This window comes from Musa acuminata, chromosome BXJ3-10 (genome assembly GCF_036884655.1).
Source record: "Musa acuminata AAA Group cultivar baxijiao chromosome BXJ3-10, Cavendish_Baxijiao_AAA, whole genome shotgun sequence".
NCBI classification, from domain to species: domain Eukaryota; kingdom Viridiplantae; phylum Streptophyta; class Magnoliopsida; order Zingiberales; family Musaceae; genus Musa; species Musa acuminata.
This window is the reverse complement of record NC_088358.1, coordinates 23,630,898-23,655,482: the sequence shown is the minus strand read 5'-3', so window position 1 is coordinate 23,655,482 and position 24,585 is coordinate 23,630,898. Positions and strand designations below refer to the sequence as shown.

Here is a 24,585-nt window from a genome sequence, read left to right as displayed (position 1 = left end):
GTTAATCTCCCTTATCGTATATGAGAGAGATATAAAAGGGGTGACGTTTCCGACGCTTTAGGCTTCGAGAACCGCTCTTCCCTTCTCGGATCGAAACCCCTTCCTCCTCCCGGCCGCCCGCCATCGATCGCTTTTCCTGGCTTTCTGCAACTGCGGGGAAAAAGGACGGTTGTCGATCCTCGATTACCGGTCGGTTTCCGTCTTATTTAGTTAGGTTTTGTTATTTGATGATTAATTTATGGGTTTCGGCTGGTTTTGATGGTTTCTTGGATTGGTCGGGGGCTTGTCAAGATTTCAATTCTACGTCATCTTTTCGTTCCTAATTGGGTTAATCGAGAATGTCGCTGTCCCTGTTGCAGGAGTCTTGTGGTGTATGCTTGCTTGCATTCTCCGTCTCCCTCTCCCCTTTCGCGTCGCTGGATGGACACATATTTGAGGGAGCCCTAATCGGGTCTACGTGAAGGAGAGGGGGGCGGGTACAGGAATGTTCTCGGGGTGGGACTTCTCGCGGTCGGGCGCGATCAAGCGCGTGTGCAAGTTTCTCTTGAAGAAGAAGCTGGGGGAGGTGATATTGGGCGACATCGACCTCGACCAGCTCGATGTTCAGCTCAGCACCGGCACGATCCACCTCTCTGACCTCGCCCTCAACGTCGATTTCCTCAATCAGAAGGTGATCGCGTTGCTCCTTTCCTTCTTCTTTCCCGTATTCCTTTTCGTCTAGGATTTCCTTCTTTTGTTTTTTTTTTTGTTTATTTTCTTGAATTGCAACTGGGACCTGAGGCTGTAGTGGTTTGTTCGTTTTGTTGGTGAATCTTGGATTGTTCCCCAGTACGGTGATATAGGCCAACATGACCATGATTCTTGTGCTATCCTGTATATATTAACAATTGAATATGGTAAAATAGTAGAACCATGACCTTAGGATTATGCCAATATGGTAGAGAAGGAACCAGACTTCTAAAGAAGGACCTGCATACCACCAGTCCATACTGCATACCTTTACAGCAAGGTGTGTCGCCATACACTGGGAAAAAACACATTTCTGCTAGAGTTGTAGTTGATGTTCTACATGCCAATTTGCATCAACTGATATGGTTAAAACAAACCATTATTTTTGTCCATGCCTCTGAAAGAGGATGAGAGGTTGGGAATGAGAAATTTGGGTTTTGTAGGCTCTTTTGTTGTGGTTGGAGCTAGAGGGTTATCATTTATGTGGCATTATATTGAGTGTTCAAATAGATAATAAGCTTTGTAAAACCATTGATAAGTTATGGTGCACCATTGGGTAAAATTATTAAAACAATTAAAATGAATGATATTGTGTCAGTATTGAGCTATATGTTGCCATTCTGGTCTGTATATAAATCCATAGTGAAAACTCTTTTAATGGCAGATTATTTATGGAACAGCATATTTGAATGATAAACTTCTAGGTTGTCTGCCTTAATCATATGAGCTAGGTATCTCTCTTGCAGTTAATCATCCAGTTACATAAATATTGTTCTGGAATTTTCTATTAAGAAAATTAACTATTTCATTGTTGACATAGTCTATCCTCGCACATGTTCCATTCCAGTGCAAGGATTGTGGGCCAACTTTTGAAATCATTATTGATAATGTTATGTGAATTGTGGACAGAAGAACTCATAAATAAGACATTTAGTTTTTGTTGTTTCCTAAATTTAGTTTTCCAATACTTTGAGTTGAAATTTGGCCTTATTTATTGATGAAAGTGGTTGTAATATTTTGTTTTGCTAATTCTTTTGTTTTTAGAGTTACACTCTGTTTAAAGTGTTTGTCTCATGTCTGGCAGGTGATTGTCTTATCTCATAGTGCAAATTTTAGCTCAAGTTGTTTACCAATTAGCATGTATTTTAACTCATGTCACTATTTACTTTTTTCCTTCCATTTATATGTAAGTTTAATTTTTTTATTCTTATGTTCCAGATCGCTGGTGCACCAATTGTGGTCAAAGAAGGATCGCTGAAATCCTTATCTATTAAGATACCTTGGAAGCTAAGGAATTGTGAGATAGAAGTTGATGAACTTGAGCTTGTGCTTGGACCATTTAGTGAGAGCAATATCCCTCCCACAGATGCTGATTGTTCACCATTGAGTCATGATGGTCAACAACGAATAAGCACCAAAGTTGACAAAATTGAGCCAGGACCTTCCCAAGATTCCTACAGTTCTATTCCTGTGGATGTGCATGAAGGAGTCAAGACAATTGCCAAGATTGTGAAGTGGATCCTCACAAGCTTTCATGTTAGGCTAAAAGGAATTATAGTTGCATTCGATCCCCGTTCAGGTCTGGATGAAAGCGGAGGCATGTTTCATAGACTTCTGGTTTTTAGAATCAAAGAAATTGAGTTTGGTACTTGTGTTTCTAAGGATTCTATGGCAAAGTTGATGAATTTTGTAAAATTTCAAGAAGCTAACTTGGAGTTTCTTCAGATGGATGATATTGACGATGGTCCTGAGCTTCACAGTGTTACTGGGAGAAGTTTTAATAAAAGATGTTTAGGTTGTGGTACCATTCCAGTTTTGTCTGGGGTAAGTGGTGGGTTCTCAGGCACATTGAACTTAAGCATCCCATGGAAAAATGGATCCTTGGATATTCATAAAGTTGATGCAGATGTTTCTGTAGATCCCATGGAATTAAGGTTGGAACCCAGTTGTATTGAATGGGTCATTGCCATGTGGCAAACACTCTCTACTATTGGAGCATCATCTTCATGGACTCATTATCATCAAGCTGCAGATTCCTCTAATTTAAATTGTAGAAGTCATGATCGATTATCTATGTCACATACGATATATCTAGATGCTGATGGCGAGACATCATTAAAGGATAGTGAATTTAGAAGCATAAATTCTACAATTACTCCAGAAAGAGCATTAGATCCTTTGGTTATGAGGAATGTAATCCACAATTGGGTCCCAGAATATGTTTATCAAGAGGATAAAAGTGAGCTGGAGCCAGATTATGGTGCAAGGTTATATTGTCCATACTCATTATATAATTATATATATGCTCTCCTTCAGTCATCATCTCGTCATTTTGATTTTGTACCCCTCTTATGGGAATTCTTGTTTTATAGAGTAGAATTTGAATTCTTATGTACACTAGCACAGTGAATTCTTTGTTCCATATAGGCAATCCTTATATAATAATTCTTGTGGATGAGACCACATCCTATCATATATTTGTTAGCTTGACAAGTAATTTTTCTCATTTTTTGCTATTAGATTAGAATAACATCTTGAAAAATAAATTTATGAAAAAGTGTTTCTAAATAGAAATGCTGTCGAGCGATATCTTAGATGTTGCTTTTCTTTTCATTGTACTTTTATTTGTTCTCGCTAGTACAGAATTACAATTTGTTTCATTTGAGGTGCAAAATAATTCTGCTCAAACATGGGAACTTACATTTGAGACTCATTGATCAGTAGCACTTTTTATGGGTGCTATACACACTTTCTCACCGCTCCAAAGACCCAGTATCTTGATTGCACCAATTAGCCGCCTGTGAACTGCAATATGCTGGAGAACAGTATCCTGGTTGCCTGAGCACCCCCAAAAGCTCACATGTCATTCGAGACTGAGGTTTGTTGTGCCATAGCATACCGTTCGATACAGTTTGTGTGTATCGGGCCGACAGGGGACTGCTTTGGACGGTATATACCGGTTTGTTGGTACGTTCTACCATACCATATGTCATTATATCGGTATGGTTCAATACATATCGTATCAATGTTCGGTCGGTACACCAGTACAAATCGGTAAGGCAAATCATGTTTGAGATTTTTGAGTTTGTACAACAACAAAGCCGTAAGTTTCAACTATTTGGGATTGGCTATATGGATCTTTTACCGCCATTGAAATATGTAAATAACCATATGCTTAGTGAAATCGGTTAAAATCCATATTCATGAGATTTGACATAATTTTACGCTAGTTGTCAGTGACCTAATGCAATCCTTCACCTTTTTCATCTGAGCTTGAGATCAGCATTAGCGGTGTTAGACTTCTGAGTTAGTATCGGGCTAAAATCTAGGATGAATTAGATATTAAACAGACAGAACTTTGGTTATTAAGGTTTTCAGGTATCGTTTCATTAGCACCTCAGATAGGAATATCCACAATTTCTTTTTCCTTTGCAAAAAGGTGTCAGTTGCAAATTGTATGTTAGCTTCAGAAATTTTGTCAAGAAGCTTTATGAAATTGAACTGAAATGCTAAAGTTTCTTAATTATCTACCTCTATAGAATTAAATGGGTAATTGCTGTCAGTCTGTAAGGTGTCAATTTAGGTGAATTGGACAAATTAGATAACAGCAAATTGTTCTTAAATTTCCTTTAGTTTCCTTGACTTCCACTGGATTTATTTTTAGTTCCTATTAGATTTAAACTTGACTTATGACTTGCTTGTTTCTTTCACATTGGAAAAACAAACATTTATCTGGATGCCTACTTCCACTAAAGTAGCATAACATCCCTTGGATGCACATTTTAAAATGCAAGCATGTCTATGTTTAATATAATATTCTATATCAGTGCATCCCTACACTTTAACAGATGAATATATAATTCATCGTTTATCTATGAATAACCAATGTTGCCAGATCCTTCTGAAAAACTTGCTAGTTCATAAACCTTTTCATTCTATGCTATCTCTGTTGATAGTGTACAGTTAATAGTTCTAATGTGATGAATGCAATTTAGTTGATATAATCAAGTCATATAATCTTGATTTCATTGATATTGTGAAGGATTTCTCAATTCATTAATGTATATCTACTGCAGCATTGATCAGTTTTTTGAATGTTTTGATGGAATGAGGAGCTCCCATGCATATTCTGCTAGTAGTGGTATATGGAACTGGACATGTTCTGTTTTCAATGCTATATCTGTTGCATCCAATCTTGCTTCTGGAATGGGAGATGTTCCTAAAGGTAACTTCTGTTGATCTTTGTGAGTTCCATTGCCATCTGTTGCTGTCTCAGTGTTAATCCTCTAACTTGCTTTGAGAGATATTATTTGTTTGTATGGCTCATTTGAATGACATGATACTTCTGTTTCTGCGGAATCATGAAGGTTCAATATCTAGTTGGTCTGTACTATGGTATCGTTGAAAAATAATGAACATCAATTGGTAAGAAGCTATATGGGCCTTGGTCAGACCCATAAATACTGATCAGTGCATACTAATCCGATCAGTGTTTGCAATCTTGTCTATCATTATACCATTATACTTGTAGTATTCCCACTGTATAAATCAAGGAATTCATTTTGGTATACTGGAGCTGTATCAATCTAGGCTTGGACCTGTATGGGTCTGACACAGTCCATTGGTATGCAATTGAAGATTGGTTCTCACATTTTCTTGCCAAATACAATCAATTTTTATAACAATAGATACTAAATCCAAAAATATATAAGATAAAGATCACAAGCAGTATTTAAAATTTAAAAATACATGTAAGGATAAAAGAGATATGGACTACATTGAAGGATCAGGTCTAGATCCGTATGAATCTGGCTTAAATCTACAAGAACCAAAGCTTGATCTTTGTAAATTGTCTTAAATGAGGTCTAAATGGAAGAGATGTAAGCTTAGGTTGGAAGTGAAAGCATAAACCTTAACCTAATTGCATGAAATTATACTAGAGATTAGGTTCAGATTTTTCTTGTTCTGAAGAGAAATTGGATCCAATCTTGAACTCCATCTTTTTCTTGAGCAAATGGTTCTCCCATCAATGTTCTTGAATGATTTTGAAAGAGAATTGTGAGATATTTAGGAGAGATTTAGAAGGGAATAGGAGTGAACAAAACAGAGTATGTTGGAGAGAACAAAGAAGTGAGTGAGGCAGAGGGTTTAAAGCTGGTTGGTGTGTCTTTGGCTAAGGTCACTACCTGGTATCGTTACTGGTACAAACCCATTACTGGGCGTATACCAGGCGGTAAACACCATTACAGCGGTTACCGACAGTAACCCCTGTACCTGACCTGAATCACCCGGTTGGGCTTGGTCAACATCCCGACAGCTGGCCAGACCAGTAAATACCACATATACCTTACCAGTTCAGTTGGTTTTGCAACCATGGTTCAAATACTTGTTTTTAAGTTTTTGTCTTCTTAAAATGAGCATTTTCTTAAAATGATATTTTTGTTTTCTGCAGTTATTGTTACGATCTAACATCTAGTCAGACTGTTCCATGGTTTCACTGAAAAGTATAATAAGATAATGAATACCAACTGGTACCGAGCTATATGGTCCGTGGTTGGACTTGAAAATACTGGTCGGTGTGTACTTATCCGATCAGTATTTGCAACCTTGGTCATCATTATACCATAATAGTTGTAGTGTGCCCATTTTTCAAATATTAGTTTAACATTTTTTTACTACTTCTAAAAGTAAGCATTTTCTTAAGCAGCCTTCAAATGCTCGAAATATTTTAACTGTGTAAAGTCAACTTTATGTCTCATTCTTTTGTAAACTGAATTATAGTTATAACAGGATTCAAAATTTACCTTTAGAGCATCACTCTTGTAAACTGGTTTTGTTGTTTGATGCTGAACAGGGCATTAGTTTTAAATTAACAATTTTAGCACAAAAAAGTCATAAAAAGACTATTGTATCTTCTTTTCTACATCAGAATTCCATTAAGATTTTTCACGTACAACATTTTCCGAGACATTCAAGACTTGAATCAGTAACTTTTGTTTCCTACATCTTTCCTGCAACTTTTAGTTCCATTTATCTCCCTTATATGCCTGTTATCAATATATTATCGTACTTAAAATTCAGAACCTTTGTTCCTACATGCACTTTCTACATCTTTGCTGCAACTTTTAGTTCCATTTGTCTTCCTTAGATGCCCCTAATCAGTATATCACCCTGCTTAAAATTCAGAACCATAGTTCCTACATCTTTGCTGTAACCAGCTTTGCATGATTTTGCACTGGTCAATTCAAGGTTTTTGTAACTTTCATGGTGCATGTCTATGTACTAGCATGACACATAGGCACATGTCTGGCACCTAGCCAACACAGTATTGTTATGTTCTTGGCGTAACATGAAACCTTGTGCTTATTTTGATCTGGCACAATTGTCATATGTGCCAGTATCCAAGGGTTCGGATGCCCTTTTTTTTGCTCCAAGCATTCATCATTGCTTGTAAACTTCTTGCATGATAGCCAAGTGACAAATTTATTGATTAGAATTCATAATGGTGTTATGTTATAGCAACTATTTTCCAGAGCTTGTACATTAATTGTAGGCTAAACATTTTTTCATTCTTCCTGATGCAGAACAACATGTGGAGACGAGTTTACGAGCTGTAATTGCTGATATATCTGTTATTCTTTTTCTCAGTGATGAACAGCAGTATTTACATGGTTCTAACAAATTTATTGACCCATCAACGAGTGAGCTAAGCTCCGAGTCTTATATGAGCTGCCTTTCATCAATGAATACTAATGTTTCCACTGTCAGTGAAGTTAATCCTGTTAATAGAAAGATGCACTACCTTGCAATGAGGTGTCAGAATGTAGTTCTAGATTTGGAGGTAAAAATTCATCTTCTTTGACTGTTTCTTATTCATTACGTTGTCAATATTTTGAAGCTTTTGTTTTGAATTTTCTTTATGTTGGCTAACTTTGCACATTTGATGTAATCAACAGACATATTCTCAAGATACGAAGTTTAATGCATCAGTAAAGCATATCGAAGTTGATGCATACCACGATACTCAAAACTGTGATGCAGGAATTTCATCAAATAATTGCAAGAATGACTCCAATGAGCAAATGTTTTTGAGTCACTATTTGCAGGAAAAAGTCCAAAGTTCTCTCCCACCATTTCCTTTTCATATACGATATCATGCTTCAGAATCAGCGGTGGAGGATAATGCTGTGAATGGCCTGGTCCAAGTTAGATTGTTGGAATCATTTGGTGACTGCAGCTGTAGGTTCAATGTCAACTCCAAAACCTCAAATGGTGTATCAATGACATTGACATCATTTGTCATCGATTTGCCACCTTTTGTTTTGTGGGTTCACTTCAACCTATTCATTGTGTTGCTGGATCTTTTTAACAGAGTAGAGTCTTCCTTAAAAGAAAATAATGTTTCTGAAAATGTTCAACCTAATATGCAGAATAAAAGAAATAGGATATCATCTCCTGATGTTGCTGAAACTGGCATCTCTAGTAGCATAGCCACTGTGTCTCCAAGAGCATCTTTTCAAGGAAATATAATTATTGCACAGGCAAGGATAATAATTTGTTTCCCTTCCGAGTATTATGGAGATTTTAGAAACTCAACCTTGTTGGATAATCTTATTATTCTGGAACATTCTTTACCTTTAAACACTGAAGAAACTTCAGGTGTCCTTAAAGTTCCAAAGGCGACTTCTGCAAGAGATCAATCTTGCGCACCTTCGAGTTCACTCCATTTGAGTATAAAAAACTTTGATATTTACATGGTGAAATCTTCAGTGGAAAATGCTTTGGATGATCAAATCTGTAATTTAGATAGTCAGCTCTTTTGTGCAGTGAAGATTCTATCTGTAAAAGGGTTAACTCATTCTGGAGTTACTATGCTTTGGCAAAAGGGTCCTGTGACTGGTACATGGATGGCAGATAGAGCTTGGAGTTTGGCCTCATCACGTGATCAAAATAGCAATAAGATTATTGGAAAAGGATCTGAATTCTCTGTATCTAGTGGAGAGAACCTTGAGGAAACAAGCTCCAATATCCGCCAGGAGCTGATCCTTAGTTCTGCATTTTTGTTGCATATTAAGTCGTCTTATGTTTGGATCAATCTTGATAATCATGATTATAAGTTTCTGGTTTGTTTGCTAAATAATGTCATTGATAAATGTTCAAGGGAATCCAACAGTATGGACACTAGTACTGACATGGGCATGAAGAATGAACAGATGTCCCTGAGATCCTCTAATATATCTCAAACATCGATTCTTGTGGAATGCAATGCCATTGACACATGTATTAGGCTAAATGAATTAGTTGAGGTTAGTCGCCCATTGCAAAAGGAGCTACAGGGATCATGGAGTTGCTTTAAACTGAAAATTGAGAAGTTTGAGTTGCTATCTGTCTCTAATATTGGTGGAAAAGAAGATGCAAAACTTTTATGGCTCAACCATGGAGAAGGTGATTTATGGGGTTCCATCTGCAGTAGTGATGAAAAAGCTTGTGCAGTAAGACACGATCTACCTTTGATAACCTGTAGAAATTCTGCAATGAGACGTGGCAATGGCGAAGGTGCTAACACATTGGCTTTTGGTCCTGCTGGTACTGTTGTCACACACATTTGGAATCCACAGTTGCACCAAAGTTATACTTCCATAATTGTTCGTTGTGGAACTGTAATTGCACCTGGTGGTCGGCTGGATTGGATCACTGCTGTATGTTTGTTTTTTAGTTCGCCACCCAGAGGGAAAGGGAACCCAGAGGATGATGGAAAGACTCAAGTGTCATTTTTACTGGATCTGGTTGATGTTGCCTTGAGTTATGAACCTCAGAATAAACAATTTCAAGTCAACAGTGAAGTTCCAGGCCTTGACCATAATTTTCATGTTGAACTCAACAAAGAGAAAGACGAAGGGTACACAGCATGCCTTTTAGCTGCAGCATCGTTGAGCCTTTCTGTTCATACTAAGTCAGATCCAACCACTAATTATGATATTCATATGAAGGATATAGGACTCCTTATTTCTGAATCATTTGGTTCCATCACTGATATTGATGGTTATTGCATTAGTTATCTTCAGAAGGCTCGATATTCCAAAGTTGCTCAAGTATCACTTCTGCAGGCCATTTTGAGAATCAGAGGGATGTTCTGGGAAATTGAATGTGAAGAGTCACATATTGATTTAGAATCTTGTCGTGACACGACTTCTGGTCTTTTTCGTTTAATTGCTCAGCTTCAGCAGCTTTATGCACCTGATGTTGAAGATGCTTTAATACATTTACAGTCAAGGTGGGATACTGTTCAACAGACGGACATGGACCAGAATACAAGTTATCTGGCTGATCCTGTCTCAAGCAATTCTGTAGATTTAGGTTCTGGGTTGTCAACTAGTAACAAAGAATGTCAAGCTTATGGGCTTTTGGATGACATACTTGAGAATGCTTTGGAATGCCATCCTAACTCTGATCACTGTGGCATACAATCTCATGTGTCATGTGAACAGTGCAAACTTGGGGACATATTAAATGTTAATGCTTCAAGAGCTGGTGATGCTTTCGCAGCAAATTATGTTGATTCATCATGCAGCTCAGGAGTGGAAGCTTTTCAAAACCAATCTGACAATGAAAAATCCACACCCCAGGTTATTGAGAGCTACTATGCAACTGACAGGCTTTCATCATTCCCATTATGCGTTGGCAATAATTCACATTGTGAAGATAACAGTTGTGCACTAGATATTTCATTTCATAGAGATACTGAATATAGAAGAGGTGGATGGTACTTCGGTGACTGCTTGACAATAGTAGAAGATCATATCTCGACAATTCTGAATCAGCCTGATGGGAAATATCTGCAGCAAGGAGAACTTGAATCTGACAATTCAAACTCTGCTGATTGTTGTCTTCTGAAAGGGAGAATACTTCTTAAAAACATGGATGCAAGGTGGCGTATGTACTCTGGAGTTGAATGGTATAAACCAGAGGCAGTTCCTACATGTAGTGTGAATTCAAATGGGAGAGATGTGAGCTTATGCCTGGAGCTTAGTTTGGTAGGATTGTATATTCAGTATGACATATATCCTGAAGGAGAAACTAATGTGTCAAAGCTTTCTCTCTCTGTTCATGATTTTAATCTTTATGACAGAAGCAAAAATGCTCCTTGGAAGATGGTATGTACATTTGACTTCGTTGACAATATCCTCTCACTGGTAAATAATAGTGTTTAAATTTTTTATTATTTTGGTATTGAAGGTTTTAGGTAATTACCACTCAAAAGATCATCCAAGAGAATCCTGTGCTAAATCACTCATTTTGAATTTGGAAGCTGTAAGGCCCAACCCACTGACACCTCTGGAGGACTACAGGTACTTGTCAGATGCTTCATTCTATTATTCAATTCATTTATTTTATTTTGTGATAATTTATCATCTACTTAATCTATAATGATGTGTGCATCATTTTAACTGAAATGCTATTGGTTGCTTTAGCAAATCATTAGTTAGTGCAATAAACATAATTATAAAGCGCCTCCTAAATTGCCTACTACATTTTATTTTTGTTTATGATATCTATTGTCAAAGTTCAATTTACACTAATGCCTTGCAGTTTTCTTTATTTGCATATCTTCTGGAACAGGTGCTATTAGTCTAGGTGATTCTCATATCTAATTGCTTCCTTTTTATTAGATTATCAATTATAACTACTCAGGTACTTGAGCGTTGTTGTTCTGAACTTCATTCATACATCACCTTATTTTTCATATAGTGGTGTTTGATTCATATTTTAATAACAAAATAACCATGTAAACATAAGTTGTTTATTTTGTTTCTTTATGATCCTTTGCGACAAGGGCAAGGTTGTATGCATTGATCCTCTCACACCCTATATTAGTGGGAGCCTTGTGTTTTGGTCCATCCTTGCTGCATGTGAGCTATATAGGGTTGCCAATTTTAGATCTAAGTCCACATTATAAATCTTATATATGAAACATGTGCTCTAAAATACTTTTATAACCATAGCAGATATGTGTCAAATATAATACTTGTAGCACACTTATATTTCTGAAGTATGTTTCAAGCAAAGTTCATCGTATCGTGGCATACCATCTAATATAGGCAATATGTACCGGTTCAACAAGGGGTTGGTATAGCTGGTACATATTGGTATGTTGATATGTCTCATCGTATTATGTGTCGGTACATCAGTATATTTTGGTGCATACCGTACTGATAGTTGGTTGGTATACTAGTATGGATCGGTAAAGCAAACCATGGTTTTAACTTTTAAGTACTCTCTCAAAGTATTTGTATCTTTTATAATTATCAAAATTGATTGAATAAATTTAGGACATTTAGGTGTTGATTCATATATACTTCTTAGGGGATTTTTTTTTTCTTAAATTTTAAAATTGATTGAATATTATTATGACACTTGGGTGTTGATTCATGGATAATTTTTGTAGAACCTTTTTATATTAAAGTTAGTGATTAATTTTTTGGTTTGATAGATCGACTTTGTTATTTGCATTAAGCGAGATATGCAATATCGTACCGTACAGGTATTTCGAGGTTGGCTCGATACGGTATGGTACGGTATCGGCATACCGAACGGTATACTAGGGCTTACTGAGCGATTTTCTCCTATTGTAGCACTGTAGCACTGCTACAGTGTAATGGTCCGTCCGATAGCGGGCGGTCCGCGTATCGGTATGCTGTCGGATCGGTACATACTGCCCGTACCGGACGGTACCATTCGAAATTACATATCATGACATTAAGCACCAAATTACTTGTAATAAAATTAAAAGAATGATCTTGCTTCATTTACCATGTGAAGCACCTTACTAAGACTCTTTGTTCATGATGAATGCATTAGATATGTTAGTTGTTTACTCCTTTTGGCATAAGCTATTGCTATTTTTATAATTTGAAGTTTATTTTAGTATAATGGATAATTTAAAATTCTAGTTATATGTTGTATTTATCATGGTATAGTACCTATTCTTACTCTACAACCAAAGTTAAGGGTCTGACATATATAATATTATATATTTAAAAAACTTTTTTTTTGTTATCATATCTATTGATTCTATTCCATATAACATTCTATCTTTAAGAGTAGGGATTGCCATATATAATAATATATAAATAAAGATCAATTTTTATTATCATATCCATGCCATATAACATCCTATTTTAAAGATTTTGTACCAGACCATCCATGCCGTGTTGTATTGGTATCCTATATCTATATTCATGATTCACATTTCACAGCATCTGATTCGCAATAGACCATGATGTTCTGTCAGATACTTTGTATGAGATGGTTCCTCTATTTGATCATTACAAATTAGTTTAGCATGGGAAACAATGCAGGGCAATATGGGAGAGAACATCTGACAAATTTGTTTAAAAGTTAATGTTGGAACATAATATAGGCAAAAAGATAGAATAGCTCTCAATATGGGAGGAAGATAACTTTGTTGAATTTAATGTCAGTAGATTCACCTCAGTATCTTCCCTATTGAGAGCTTAAAAATTATCCAGAGAGAAAACCTGAAATTCTGATTATACGAACCAACTATCCAATTACAATACCTCCTTTAGTGCCAGATAATAAGCAATTCCTTTAAAAATGACAATAAGATAGAAATTATTTGGATTGACACAATCTTGAACAGTGATTTAAAAAGCGCTAGACGTCAAAAGGCGCTAAGGTCCAAAAACGCCTGAGGCGCTAGGCGCTCGCCCGAGCGAAGCAAGGCGCTGAAATATAAAAATATATAATATAATTAATAAATATAATTGTTTAAAATTAATAATTTCAAATAAACCTAATAATATTAACAGTATATAATATATTGTTAATAGTATACTGTTGTATACCGTTAATAGTATTAACAGTATACAGAAGGAGAAGAAGGAAGAGTGTAAGGGGGTGCTGACTGCTGATTGAGAAAAGAGAAAGCAGCAGCGACAGCGGGAGCCGGAGCGGGAGTGTAAGGAGGCAGCGACAACAGGAGCGGGAATGTAAGGAGGCAGCGGGAGCGGGAGCGGTGAGCGGCGATAGCGACAGCGGCAGCGAGCAGGGTTAGGGTTGGGCAGTGACTGCTGATATCGGTTTTAGTTGGTTCGATTGAACCAACTAACCACCGGAGACCAAACCAGACCTAAAATCCTGGTTCGGTCATCTGGTTTAACCCAGGCGCTCGCCCGAAGCGCCCAGCGCCTGGGCTTAGGCGAGCGCCTCTTTGAGGCGCGCCGCCTGGAAGTTTAGCGAGGCGCTCAGGCCTCGCCTTGCCTCGCCCGAGCGCCTTTTTAAATCACTGATCTTGAATAAGAAATACTCAAATCATTGTTTAATTTAGGGGTGCAAGATATCTTGTAGAGACGAAGAAATCTTTGGAAGCATACAAAAGAATTACTTGTTGAGTTAGCTTTGTCGAACTTGCTGGTCTATTCTGGGTTGCATATAATTGTGATTGTTGAGTTTGTTTGATCCTTGGAGGAATGCTAGTATGAAATGTTTGGAGTGATGGATCTACATTTTTGAAGGGGGATCCTTTGAAGTCTATTTCCCTTTTGAAGCTTTAGCCTACTTATTTCTGCAAATGCTGGAGAAAATTTCTGAGAATAATTTAAGGAGGAGTTAAGACACATTTTATTTCATTTTGACCTGTGTACGTTGCATAACCTTTTTTTCTTTTTTTTGCTAAGTTCTGATGATCTTTCAGGTTACATCTTGAGCTCCTTCCTCTTCGGTTGCATCTTGATCAATCACAGCTCAATTTTCTCATCATTTTCTTTGGCAAGGAATCATTTGATGATCCCTCTCCTATTTCACCGAATAATCTGGATGAGTCTGATATGTCAAAGGCGAGCAGGAGGTTTGGAAGCCAAATAATAGTAGAAGAGGCTCTACTTCCATTCTTTCAGGTTAGTTCTTAGAACTCATTATTTTTCTTTCCTGCACAATTCAAATCATAGCTTGATAACAAATGTATGCTTCTGTTAATATTCCTTGATTGTTACTTTTTAGTTTGTATTTGTAGGTAATTATCTATTTGTAGGAAATTCAAATCATAGCTTGGTAACAAATATATGCTCTGTGTTGTTGAATTTTATCTTCAACTGTGTTATCAAGAATAAAAATATATGCCCTTGTAGATACTTATTCATATTAATAGGAAAATGGTGCTTAATTGTTTTTTTCCTAGTTGCTCCAGATTAAATAACATGGAATAACTATCAATTAATTTTGCAGTCTTTGATATATTTAACCAGTCCTTTCTTGAATGATCTATGCCATAAGACTATGCCTCACGGGGATCACATATGGTCCAATCCAATATAAGCCATTTGTTAATCAACAATTTGATCTAAATTAGTGACCTGATCTGGTTATCCGATCGATTATCAGATCAGTTCCTGATTGACCTTGGTCCAATCTGTTTATGGCTTGATTTATCAAGTCGGTCAAAATGTCCAGAATTAATAGGTCTAGAACTTGATTATATGGTGTCTAGATAAGATTCGAATAACCCTTTTTGGGATGTGCTCAAATCAGATCAGTTTGCAGATTAGATATTTGATCCTTGACTGGATTGGGTTTGGGTTAACTTTTAGTTTCTCCATCATATTGTTAAACTGCATTGTATCTTTAGATGATGGATATATCTATGAAACTCTGTGCTGCCCTGCAGAGTAGTTAGTTGAAACTGATTTCGATCTCTAAGAACCACAATTGGATTAAAATTGAGTGTGTCAAGAAAGCAAAAAATTGTTTTGTAAAGAACAAAATAGTTCCATATAATATGGTTGTGTTCATGGTTTCTTTTGCTACCATGACAATAACAGTTTTATGAAGATTAGACTCTGCTACCTACGTATATTACTGAAGCAATTTCTGTTACATTTCTCTTCTTGTTATAGCAATATACTTGGCATCACACTGACCTTCATTTCTGAACTTTTCCTGATATGCCTCATTCTAGAAATGTGATGTGTTGCCTGTGATCTTACGCGTGGACTATATTCCTCGTCATTTTGATTCAGCGGCACTAAGAAGAGGAAACTATGCAGAACTTCTCAATTTAGTTCAATGGAAGGTATCTCTCTAACTTAGACTTACTTTTTGTTGGTTCTTTAAAATTATCACAAGTTGAAGGGACATAGAGCTGACTAGATCAGTTCCTCTGAAGACTATACCTTTGAGAATATTTTGTCTTTAGTATTTAATTTTCAGAGACTAATAAGTTGGCTGGTAACTTGAGCCCCCTGATGATGAGCAGAATGTTATTAATGAGCCTCTCATCATGTATCAATATGGCAATTCATAATTAAGTGAATCGTACTTCATAGTGATCTACTGATGTGATGAACTATCATAACTTTTATCAATCATATTCGGAATCATCAAATATGTTTTAGAGCCCTAAAACAGTAATTAAGAGAAGTTAAGCCTATATAAATCATTTCTTTTAATTACCAGTTTTCACTTTGTACTTCAGTTTGCTTCTAGATTTACATTTGGAAAAATGATATTTAGTTCCCTTGCATACTTCTGAAGCTTTTTAACTTCGTAGCATAAAGGATTACAATTTTGTACTGGGTTACTATATCGGTCAGGGATTGGACCGGTACGCACCGTGATTACCGGTGTACACCAGTATATACCGAGAGGAAGAAAAAAAGCTGTGAATTGGAAGGAAGAAGAGAAGGAATTGAAGGAAGAAGAGAAAGGGGATGGAGGAATAGGAGGTGGTGAAGGAGAGAAGGCTGTGGATGAAGAGGGAGAAAGACGAATAGGAAAGAAGAAGAGGAGACAGTATAGGAATATGAGGAGAAGGGAAGAAGAGGAGACGTTGAGGAACAAGAGGAGGAAAGAGGAGGAAGTGGAAGAAGATGAGGCAATGGAGGAAGAGGAGCATAAGAGGATAAGGAAGTGTACCCGACATTGGCAGCGCATGGTCGGTGGCGGGGAGGTAGAGACGGTGGATGATAGCCGCTTGTGAGTTTCCACATGTATAGAGGAGAGGTCGATGGCATCTCATGGGGCTCCGCACGTATGGAGAAGAGAACGTGGAGCCGTAATCCTTGGTTTGAAGTTTTTTTTCCTTTTTCTTAACAGATCAGATCAGACCATCAAACCAGGCAAAGCTGTAGTCCTTGCAAAGCACTATGATATATCTCTGTGGAAATTTCGTTGTTAAAAAATTTCCATCATTGACATCTTTCTTCTTTCATGTGCAGAATTATTATTTCCGGAGATCTCTAAAGATTATAGCTTGCTTCTCAAACTTGTTTCCTTTGCTCTCAGCATGTTATTGTATCTCGTATGATTGGAATAACAAACTAAATTTAAATTGTTTGAATGGAATTGATATTGTGATAGTTACAGGATTGGTAGTTGGGAACTTTTATGTCATGTATTTGTTGTCATTTTCCTCTTAAGCACTTGCTTGCTTACTGCTTATCTTTTTTTAGCTTCTCCCTCTCATCTGCTCCATTCAGCTAAATACTTGATGCTTTCATTTTTTGCTCATACAATAAGAGTTCTGCCATTGTGGTGGATTGAATCACCCAGCAATGTTTTTCATGATGATTCCATCTCTCATGTTCCTGATAGAAGGGCCCATACATGTGGCCATATATGTCAGACGTGCAAGAGTTAAGATCACCCCTGAAAATCTTCAGTGTTGATTAAATCCACCAAAATAGCTTTTCCTACACATCTTGGTATCTTAGTCCCACATTCCTAGTTAACATTTGCTATTATTTTTGCCATTAGTGTTTTCCTTTCATCATTTATCTCATGAGTCTGACTTCTTTGATCTTTAAAATGAGCAGCAATTTCATTTGGCTTTCAGTATCATGTTATTTGTGACAATCTTTGATCAGTATTTTCCAACTTGGACTTATCAGTCTGACCAAGTGGTGATATCAAAATACAGAGCTTCATACTGGTACAAAATGATTCATTTTTAACTTTTACTATTTGTTCAACGACACTGGACAATGGACAGTACAAGTTGGTATACTGTCTGGTATACTAGTAGCATATAGGTCCGGTAGGTTACAGAAGCCAGTATAAATCCTTGGTGAACATGAAAATCACTGTTGTCATACTTAATATTGAAGTTGATAGGTGTCTTAGTCCGAATTTTAAGCTTGCTACCTTTATATACCCTTTATATGCTTCCTTTGGTTTAAGTCTCACTTTTTTTATTATATGAAAAGAAATCCGGCTTAGGGTTTAAAGATTCATGAACTTCAACCTAATGATCTATGAAGTAGAAATTTTCCTTATATAACATTCTCATCCTGTCAGGATTTCATTGTGACAAGATCTATTATTTTTTTATTTGAATCATAACTCAAATTGAGACACCATAAATACAGTGATATTGTACTTATTGGAAAGACATTTTACAATTAAGTACTCAAGTATGGTAAAATGTCTCTGTACTTGGATTTCATCTAGCTGGATTTGGAGATCATGATGGTTGAAGTGAATGGATGATTGTCATAAAAGAAATGTATAGTTGAATTTTATGGTCAATAAATGCTAAAAAAGAAATTTGGTAATAAGGGGAATACAACGGAGTCCAACTCATACAATATAGCAAAATGATTAAAGTAGATGAGTCATCTACCCCTTGAAAGAAAAATCTTATAACACAAATGTTAGACAAAGTTAGCTTTGGTTTCCAAGGAAAAAATATACATGTTAACATAGCAAAATGAGGATGCTTATTAGCTCTACAGTGCAAAAGACAAGAATACAAGAGGATTGCATTCGATTGGTTGTAGATAGCCCTGATCGACATTATTTGAGAATGTTGAGTAAAAAGTAGTTGCAAGGCAGTTAAGAAAAAACCCAGTGAATTGCCATATCCAAATAGGAGATTAGATAGGGTGAAAGAACTTGAGAAAAGGTATGAGGTCATTTAATTATCTAGAATTGCCATTAAAAAACCAAAGTATTGCTTCTGTGTAGCCAATTCGAAAATAAGGCATCTTGTTGTGGCTGTAATAAAGCTAGCAAAATTTGAAAATAAGGCATCTTGTTGTTGTGGCTGTAATAAAGCTAGCAGATATGAGAGAAAGCACATAAATGAGCAATATTTTTAAGTTTACTTCTTCCTCTATTGCAGAAGAATTTGGTTCCTGTTGTACTGCAGTCCCTGGTGGTGTATTATGTGATTTACCTTATGCCTCGACTTGCAATGATCAGCAAGAGCGTCATTTTCCTCAAATTGAGCACTTTCTCAATTTCTATTATTTATCTAGTGTTTCCTTGTTGGTATGATATTGAAAAAGAATGGTTACCATCATATTACCTCCACACGCTTCAATTGTTGCATTTTCAGTTATAACATTTACGAAATTAGCATCCAGAAGCTAGTTGTAGTCAGTATATTGAGGGTTTCTACTCTTATGCTAACCCCTTTCTTTTAGCCATTTTGTACCAAGGTTCAAAAAATCTGTCAAACCAGTACATACAGATCAATATTTACCCGTCAGGTACAAAACTGATTTTTTATTTTTTTAATCTGGACCTACCCTTGACAGCCGAACAGCTGTCAACAGAAACGTCTTCTAATCCTCGGTCTCCTCCGCGTCCTCCTCGCTGGTACACTGGTGTGCCATGTCTTGTTACACCGGTATGTAACCAGACCTATACCAGTCTCGCTAGGGACTGGTATGTGTCTCAGACCAAGACGTGAACCTTGTTTTGTACATTATAGACTTCTAATACTTAATTGCAGTTGCATTTTGATGATATTACCAAATAGTAAATGGGACATCCTATCATCCTTGGTTACTCAGCTGCCCAAAGACGAACAAGGAAATAACTGCACCTCTTAATTTGTTTGTTATGGGATGTGCTCCTACTTCTCAAGACACTTCCCTGGTGCCTTTTCTTTTTTTTATTTTTTTTATTTTGAGATACTGAATGTGAGAGAAACATTTGCATACAATACTGTGATAAGGAAGCATGGACAGAAGACTGAGGAATATTGCATTCTGAAGCATTGTTATTATCTGATACTGACCTTTATTAGCTCAATGGAAGCCCACCATGCTAAGCTAGTGGAGGAGATTTCAATCTTTCTTAAATCTACTATAACCTGAGTTTGAACTTGCTATTTACTGTTAAGAGGTGGGCTTGATGTTCTTCTATTAATGTTTAGGCTGATAAAGGATTGAGGTTTCTAGCCTATATTTTGTGTAAGAAATATTGTAGACAGATTCTTTTGCCATTATTTGTAGGGAATAGATTTGCAGCTCAAGCATGTTTGTGCTATTGGGGTTTATGGGTGGAACAATATTTGTCAAACTGTTGTTGGACAGTGGCTGGAAGATATTGCTCACAATCAGGTTATTATCTTTTCTATTCATGTACTTGTGTTGGAGAATAGCTATGATAATATCTCAAATTTTCATGCTAACTTGTAAGTGTTATTTTTTTTTTCTAGGTTCGTGAGTTACTGAAAGGGCTTCCTCCCGTAAAATCATTGTTTGCTGTCAGTTCTGGAGCTTCAAAGTTGGTTTCATTGCCTGTGAAAAGCTACAAGAAAGATCACAAGTTGCTGAAGGGAATGCAGAGAGGTAATCAAGTATTCATGTATTGCTTTCTACAGAGATGTTCTTGCCTCGCAACTTGCGTCTTCCACTTGTAAGGCTTTTTTGTAAGATAGATTTATCAGATGACTAGTTCATTTAATTTTATTATTGTTTTAAGTTTTAACCATGCTTTTAAGTTCTAACAGAACTTGTGTTGTTTGCCGGCTACCAAACAAGACATTTGGTGTGGCAAACCATGCCAAAACTTGGCACAAGAAACAGAAGGAAATAGATAAACAACTACCAGAAAATTGAATCTCACTGTTCAAGAGAAAATGGTAGATCTGTCAGATATATACCTAAATCTAAGTGGGAAATAGATAAACAACTACCTAAATCTAAGTGGGAAGTTGAAAACAAAAGAATTTAATTTTAGCTTTAAATTGGAATAAAATGATTTGTTTTCCTTATATCATTTCTTATTCCTGTATGGGAGTAAATCTATCTAGAGAGTACAAGTAACAAAATGCAGAGTGTTGAAATATTTTGTGTCCAATAACATAGTGCTATGGATGGGTTGGGGTTTTGATTTTCCATCAGAAAAGTGTATGCTACCCCAAATGGACCAAAACCTGGATTCTTTGCTTTAAGATTAAGAGATCTTGAAGAAAACCTGATCTTTTAAGGGAGATGCAGTCCACTAATTTTGACTTGGATTTTTTCATGGAACACTTTGACAAAAGCACTTAAGCATTATGCATTTGAAATATGAGCAAGTATTTACTAATTTTTCCAAATTATCATTCTTAAGGCAAAATAATTAGAATGTACTGAATTATAAACATTTGCAGGAGCAATGGCTTTTCTTAAGAGCCTATCAGTTGAAGCTGTTAGTCTGGGGGTGCATTTGGCAGCCGGAGCCCATGAGATCTTGCTCCAAACTGAATATATCCTTACAAGCATTCCAATGTCTGTACCATTGTCTGAGATAAAGAGAAAAAAAACAGATGTAAGAACTAATCAGCCTGAAAATGCACAGGAAGGGATCCAGCAGGTATGCATTTTCATGCACCCTGTTATTAAGCTTTACTGCTGGGTACACTTTGCAGCTTCAAATGCTTCCCTTTTCTTTATGATCCTAGGATTTATCTTATTGAATGACAACGTTAAGTTCTGATGTTACAAGTTAACTAATGGACAATCAGACTTGTTTGTCCATCTTTGTATAAGGTGATACTAGTGATAATACACTATGGTCACAAGTAGTTATTTACTGCAAATGATGTCCTGAAGTAATGTCAGATGCAATAATCATAATATTAAATTCTTTAGTCTATTATTTTGATATTATTACAATTTTATGCTGTGCTACAACAATCATTCCATTTGGCAGTCAGAACAAAGGAAATTATGGACCTGCTTTCACAAAGGAAATTCTTTAAATTTTATTTTGTGGTGGCTAAGTATGTACGTGTGGTGTTCTGGTACCGTGGTTGTTATAGAGTATTCCTTTGTCCATTGTAGAAGGAATTATTAAAGATCAGTTGTGAATTGTTTAGTTCTTTACAAATTGATGACATTTATACTTCTGTTTATAGGCTTACGAGAGTTTAAGCGATGGCTTTGGTAGAACTGCATCTGCTATACTTGGGACTCCCCTGAAATCTTATCAGCGTGGTGCTGGTGCTGGATCAGCTCTTGCAACTGCTATTCGTGGAGCTCCTGCTGCTGCTATAGCTCCTTTCTCTGCTTCTGCTCGTGCTGTGCATTGCACATTGCTTGGATTGAGAAATAGGTAATTTTTTTTGCATGAATTGGTTTCAGTGGAATGTCTGATGAACTAATTTATTTAACCTTTGGAACAATTTAATGGTAAATAGTTCATTAATCATCTTATAAATATAAAGTAGTTTATGTAATGGTAAAACAATTACTTGAAAACTGAAATGCAATTACAGTTAGCTGTCCTTTTTTCAGTGCAAATAGGATCTTGAGAATATTGAGGTAGAGGAAGTAGGCAATTGTGTGAATTTTACGCAAAATTAAATTAACTGATTACTCGAACTATCAAATAGAAAATGATCAAAATGCATTTTGTAATTTTTGAAAATTATAAATTTCTTATTTTGATCTAGAAAAGTGAGTTTTTGTTCTAAATGTCTAAAATAATTATATAAAGATGTACTACAAATAAAATTGCAGAAAGTAGAGGTGAATCTTGATAGTTTGTGAAGTTTCAGAGATTATTTTTATCGACTAATGTATTTTTTATACAATAAAGGTGAATTTTAAATTTCGGTTCATTGTTTTCTTAATTATTTAGCTTTTAAAATTTTCATGTATTATTTTATTTTTTAAAATTTTTATGGTTTAAATATTTCTTTTGCATTCAGCCAAAGCTCTATTGGCCAATTCTGATCCCAATTATTATCTATCCAAAGGACTGTACCCCATCGCATTCCTTATCTGAGAACTTGGGCCCAACATTATTTATTTCTTTGATTGTTGTAAATTAAAATATTCTTCTTTATATTACTTTATATTTAATTCTATGTATTTAATGTAGTTAATAGATGATCTCTTCTATTTGAACTCACTAAAACATATTTCAGGAACTGTTATCTACTTACCTTTATGTTTCTCTATTATTTGGTGGAAGAATCAGCATTATCTTGAGGAGTATATCAAGAGATAATTTGATGATTAGTTTTTCACATTCACTTTCGGTGTTAGAGTCCAATCATTATAAAAACAGTTTTCATCAATCTCTGCAAATAATCAAACACTTAAACAAAAGGTTTGTTCCACGTCCATGGTTTGTTTTCAATGCTTTTGTGGTGAACAATGCCCGTGCTTCTATTAAATGACGTTGCACTTGGATGCCACCAAATCATCTCTTCCTGAGTAAAAGGTAAGTTGACCATAGAAGAGAAGCAATCATAATCACTGACGTGTTTAAAGTTCTAAAGCGACCCAGATGGAGATTTTGGAATGTTGAGCCTTCCAAGTACTAATATTGTGCTGGAACTTAGACATTCCCCGCATTTGACCATGACATTACTAATATAGGATGTTGTAACTGGATTACATTAGCAATATTTATGGATGGATGACTAATCTGAGGATTCTAGTCGCTTCCTAGGTATAAAGCAAGAACTGGGATGTGTTTTTTTCCTTCATTTTTTCACAGAAGACTGGTACATTATGGTTTTATACTGGAAGACATCAATTTGACAACTTATTCCACTTTTCTCTTTAATCATCGAGGATAGAAAGTATTTGATCACCCAGAAGCCTAAGATTCTTTGTGAACAATGACTTTACTCATTGCAGCTTGGATCCTGAGCACAAACAAGAATCAAAGGAGAAATATTTGGGGCCTTCTCAATTGTAGGATTGCCAAATTTATATTCTTGGGGATTAAATTTCATGCATCCATGTATATTGCATTACAGAGCTGCTGTCTGATTTGCTGCTCAAACTTGCTCTATGACTGCATACTTCTGGTGCTGGTTTCATGGTTTTATAGAAGGGCTGACTACTGTACGTCCATGGTGCTGGTTTCAATTGTCCGTAAGGTATATATGCTTGTATGTTTTGAACATCTTTAAGCTTAGTCGTCATCATAATTGCACTTACATGAGATAATGATTTCATATTTTTGGCTGTTGCAGGTGTATAGTTCTTTAAGGGAGATTCTTTATGCGACAGAATAACATGGTAACCTTTGTACAGAATTAGGTAACGTAGAATGCTCGCCATTTTTTCGAGGAAATTGTGAATAGTGATTTTGTATATAAAGCGTGTTAATTGTGCTTTTTCTTCTCTCCCTCTCCCTGATGAAATTTTTGTCAATCATTCAAATCAACTTGCCGGGGCTTGCTATTGCTAGTGAATGTACATATGATTCTTGGCTGCTGTAACCATCCTTTTTCGTTCGTTTTAGACATTATATATATATATATATATATATATATATATATATATATATATATATATATATATAAACACAGCTTTTCACGTTGAGACCTCGTTACTACGCAAATATTCTGCCAAGTGATGAAAAGGATAGCAATCTTGCATCCTTCTTAGACACTATCAACACACCTCAATGCAGTAATACAACGCAGAGGCTGGGAACTCAACAATTCATTATCTTGAACAACATGCTGAAAATTTCAGAACCGCTTGCGTCACGCGAACGAAGGCAATAAGAGAGGCAATTGTTGCCTTCCCTCCGAGAACGGCGGTTTGATCGGACCTGGTTTGATCCGAGTCTGTAATTTTGTTTCTTTAGATTGAT

General features: G+C 36.1%; 1 protein-coding gene across 1 annotated transcript; it reads left to right on the top strand.

Annotated features, from left to right (window-relative positions):
• Nucleotides 1–44: 44 nt before the first annotated feature.
• On the top strand, nucleotides 45–24,107 carry LOC135650380 (autophagy-related protein 2-like). The gene is made up of 15 exons (XM_065169638.1): nucleotides 45–189; nucleotides 360–670; nucleotides 1,948–2,996; nucleotides 4,806–4,954; nucleotides 7,314–7,570; nucleotides 7,686–10,883; nucleotides 10,966–11,078; nucleotides 14,447–14,648; nucleotides 15,707–15,820; nucleotides 19,989–20,096; nucleotides 20,195–20,327; nucleotides 21,134–21,336; nucleotides 21,881–22,077; nucleotides 23,616–23,860; nucleotides 23,957–24,107. The coding sequence occupies exons 2-14, from the start codon at nucleotides 485–487 to the stop codon at nucleotides 23,674–23,676; spliced, it is 5,970 nt and encodes a 1,989-aa protein (XP_065025710.1). The 5' UTR covers nucleotides 45–189; nucleotides 360–484; the 3' UTR covers nucleotides 23,677–23,860; nucleotides 23,957–24,107.
• The last annotated feature ends 478 nt before the right edge of the window (nucleotides 24,108–24,585 follow it).

Bases quoted from the DNA above. Each gene is read 5' to 3' on its own strand.
- LOC135650380 (XM_065169638.1), top strand. From the start codon at position 485: ATGTTCTCGGGGTGGGACTTCTCGCGGTCGGGCGCGATCAAGCGCGTG. The intron at 4,955-7,313 runs GTAACTTCTGTT...TTCCTGATGCAG, and splicing joins AATGGGAGATGTTCCTAAAG to AACAACATGTGGAGACGAGT. The intron at 10,884-10,965 runs GTATGTACATTT...TTGGTATTGAAG, and splicing joins AAAATGCTCCTTGGAAGATG to GTTTTAGGTAATTACCACTC.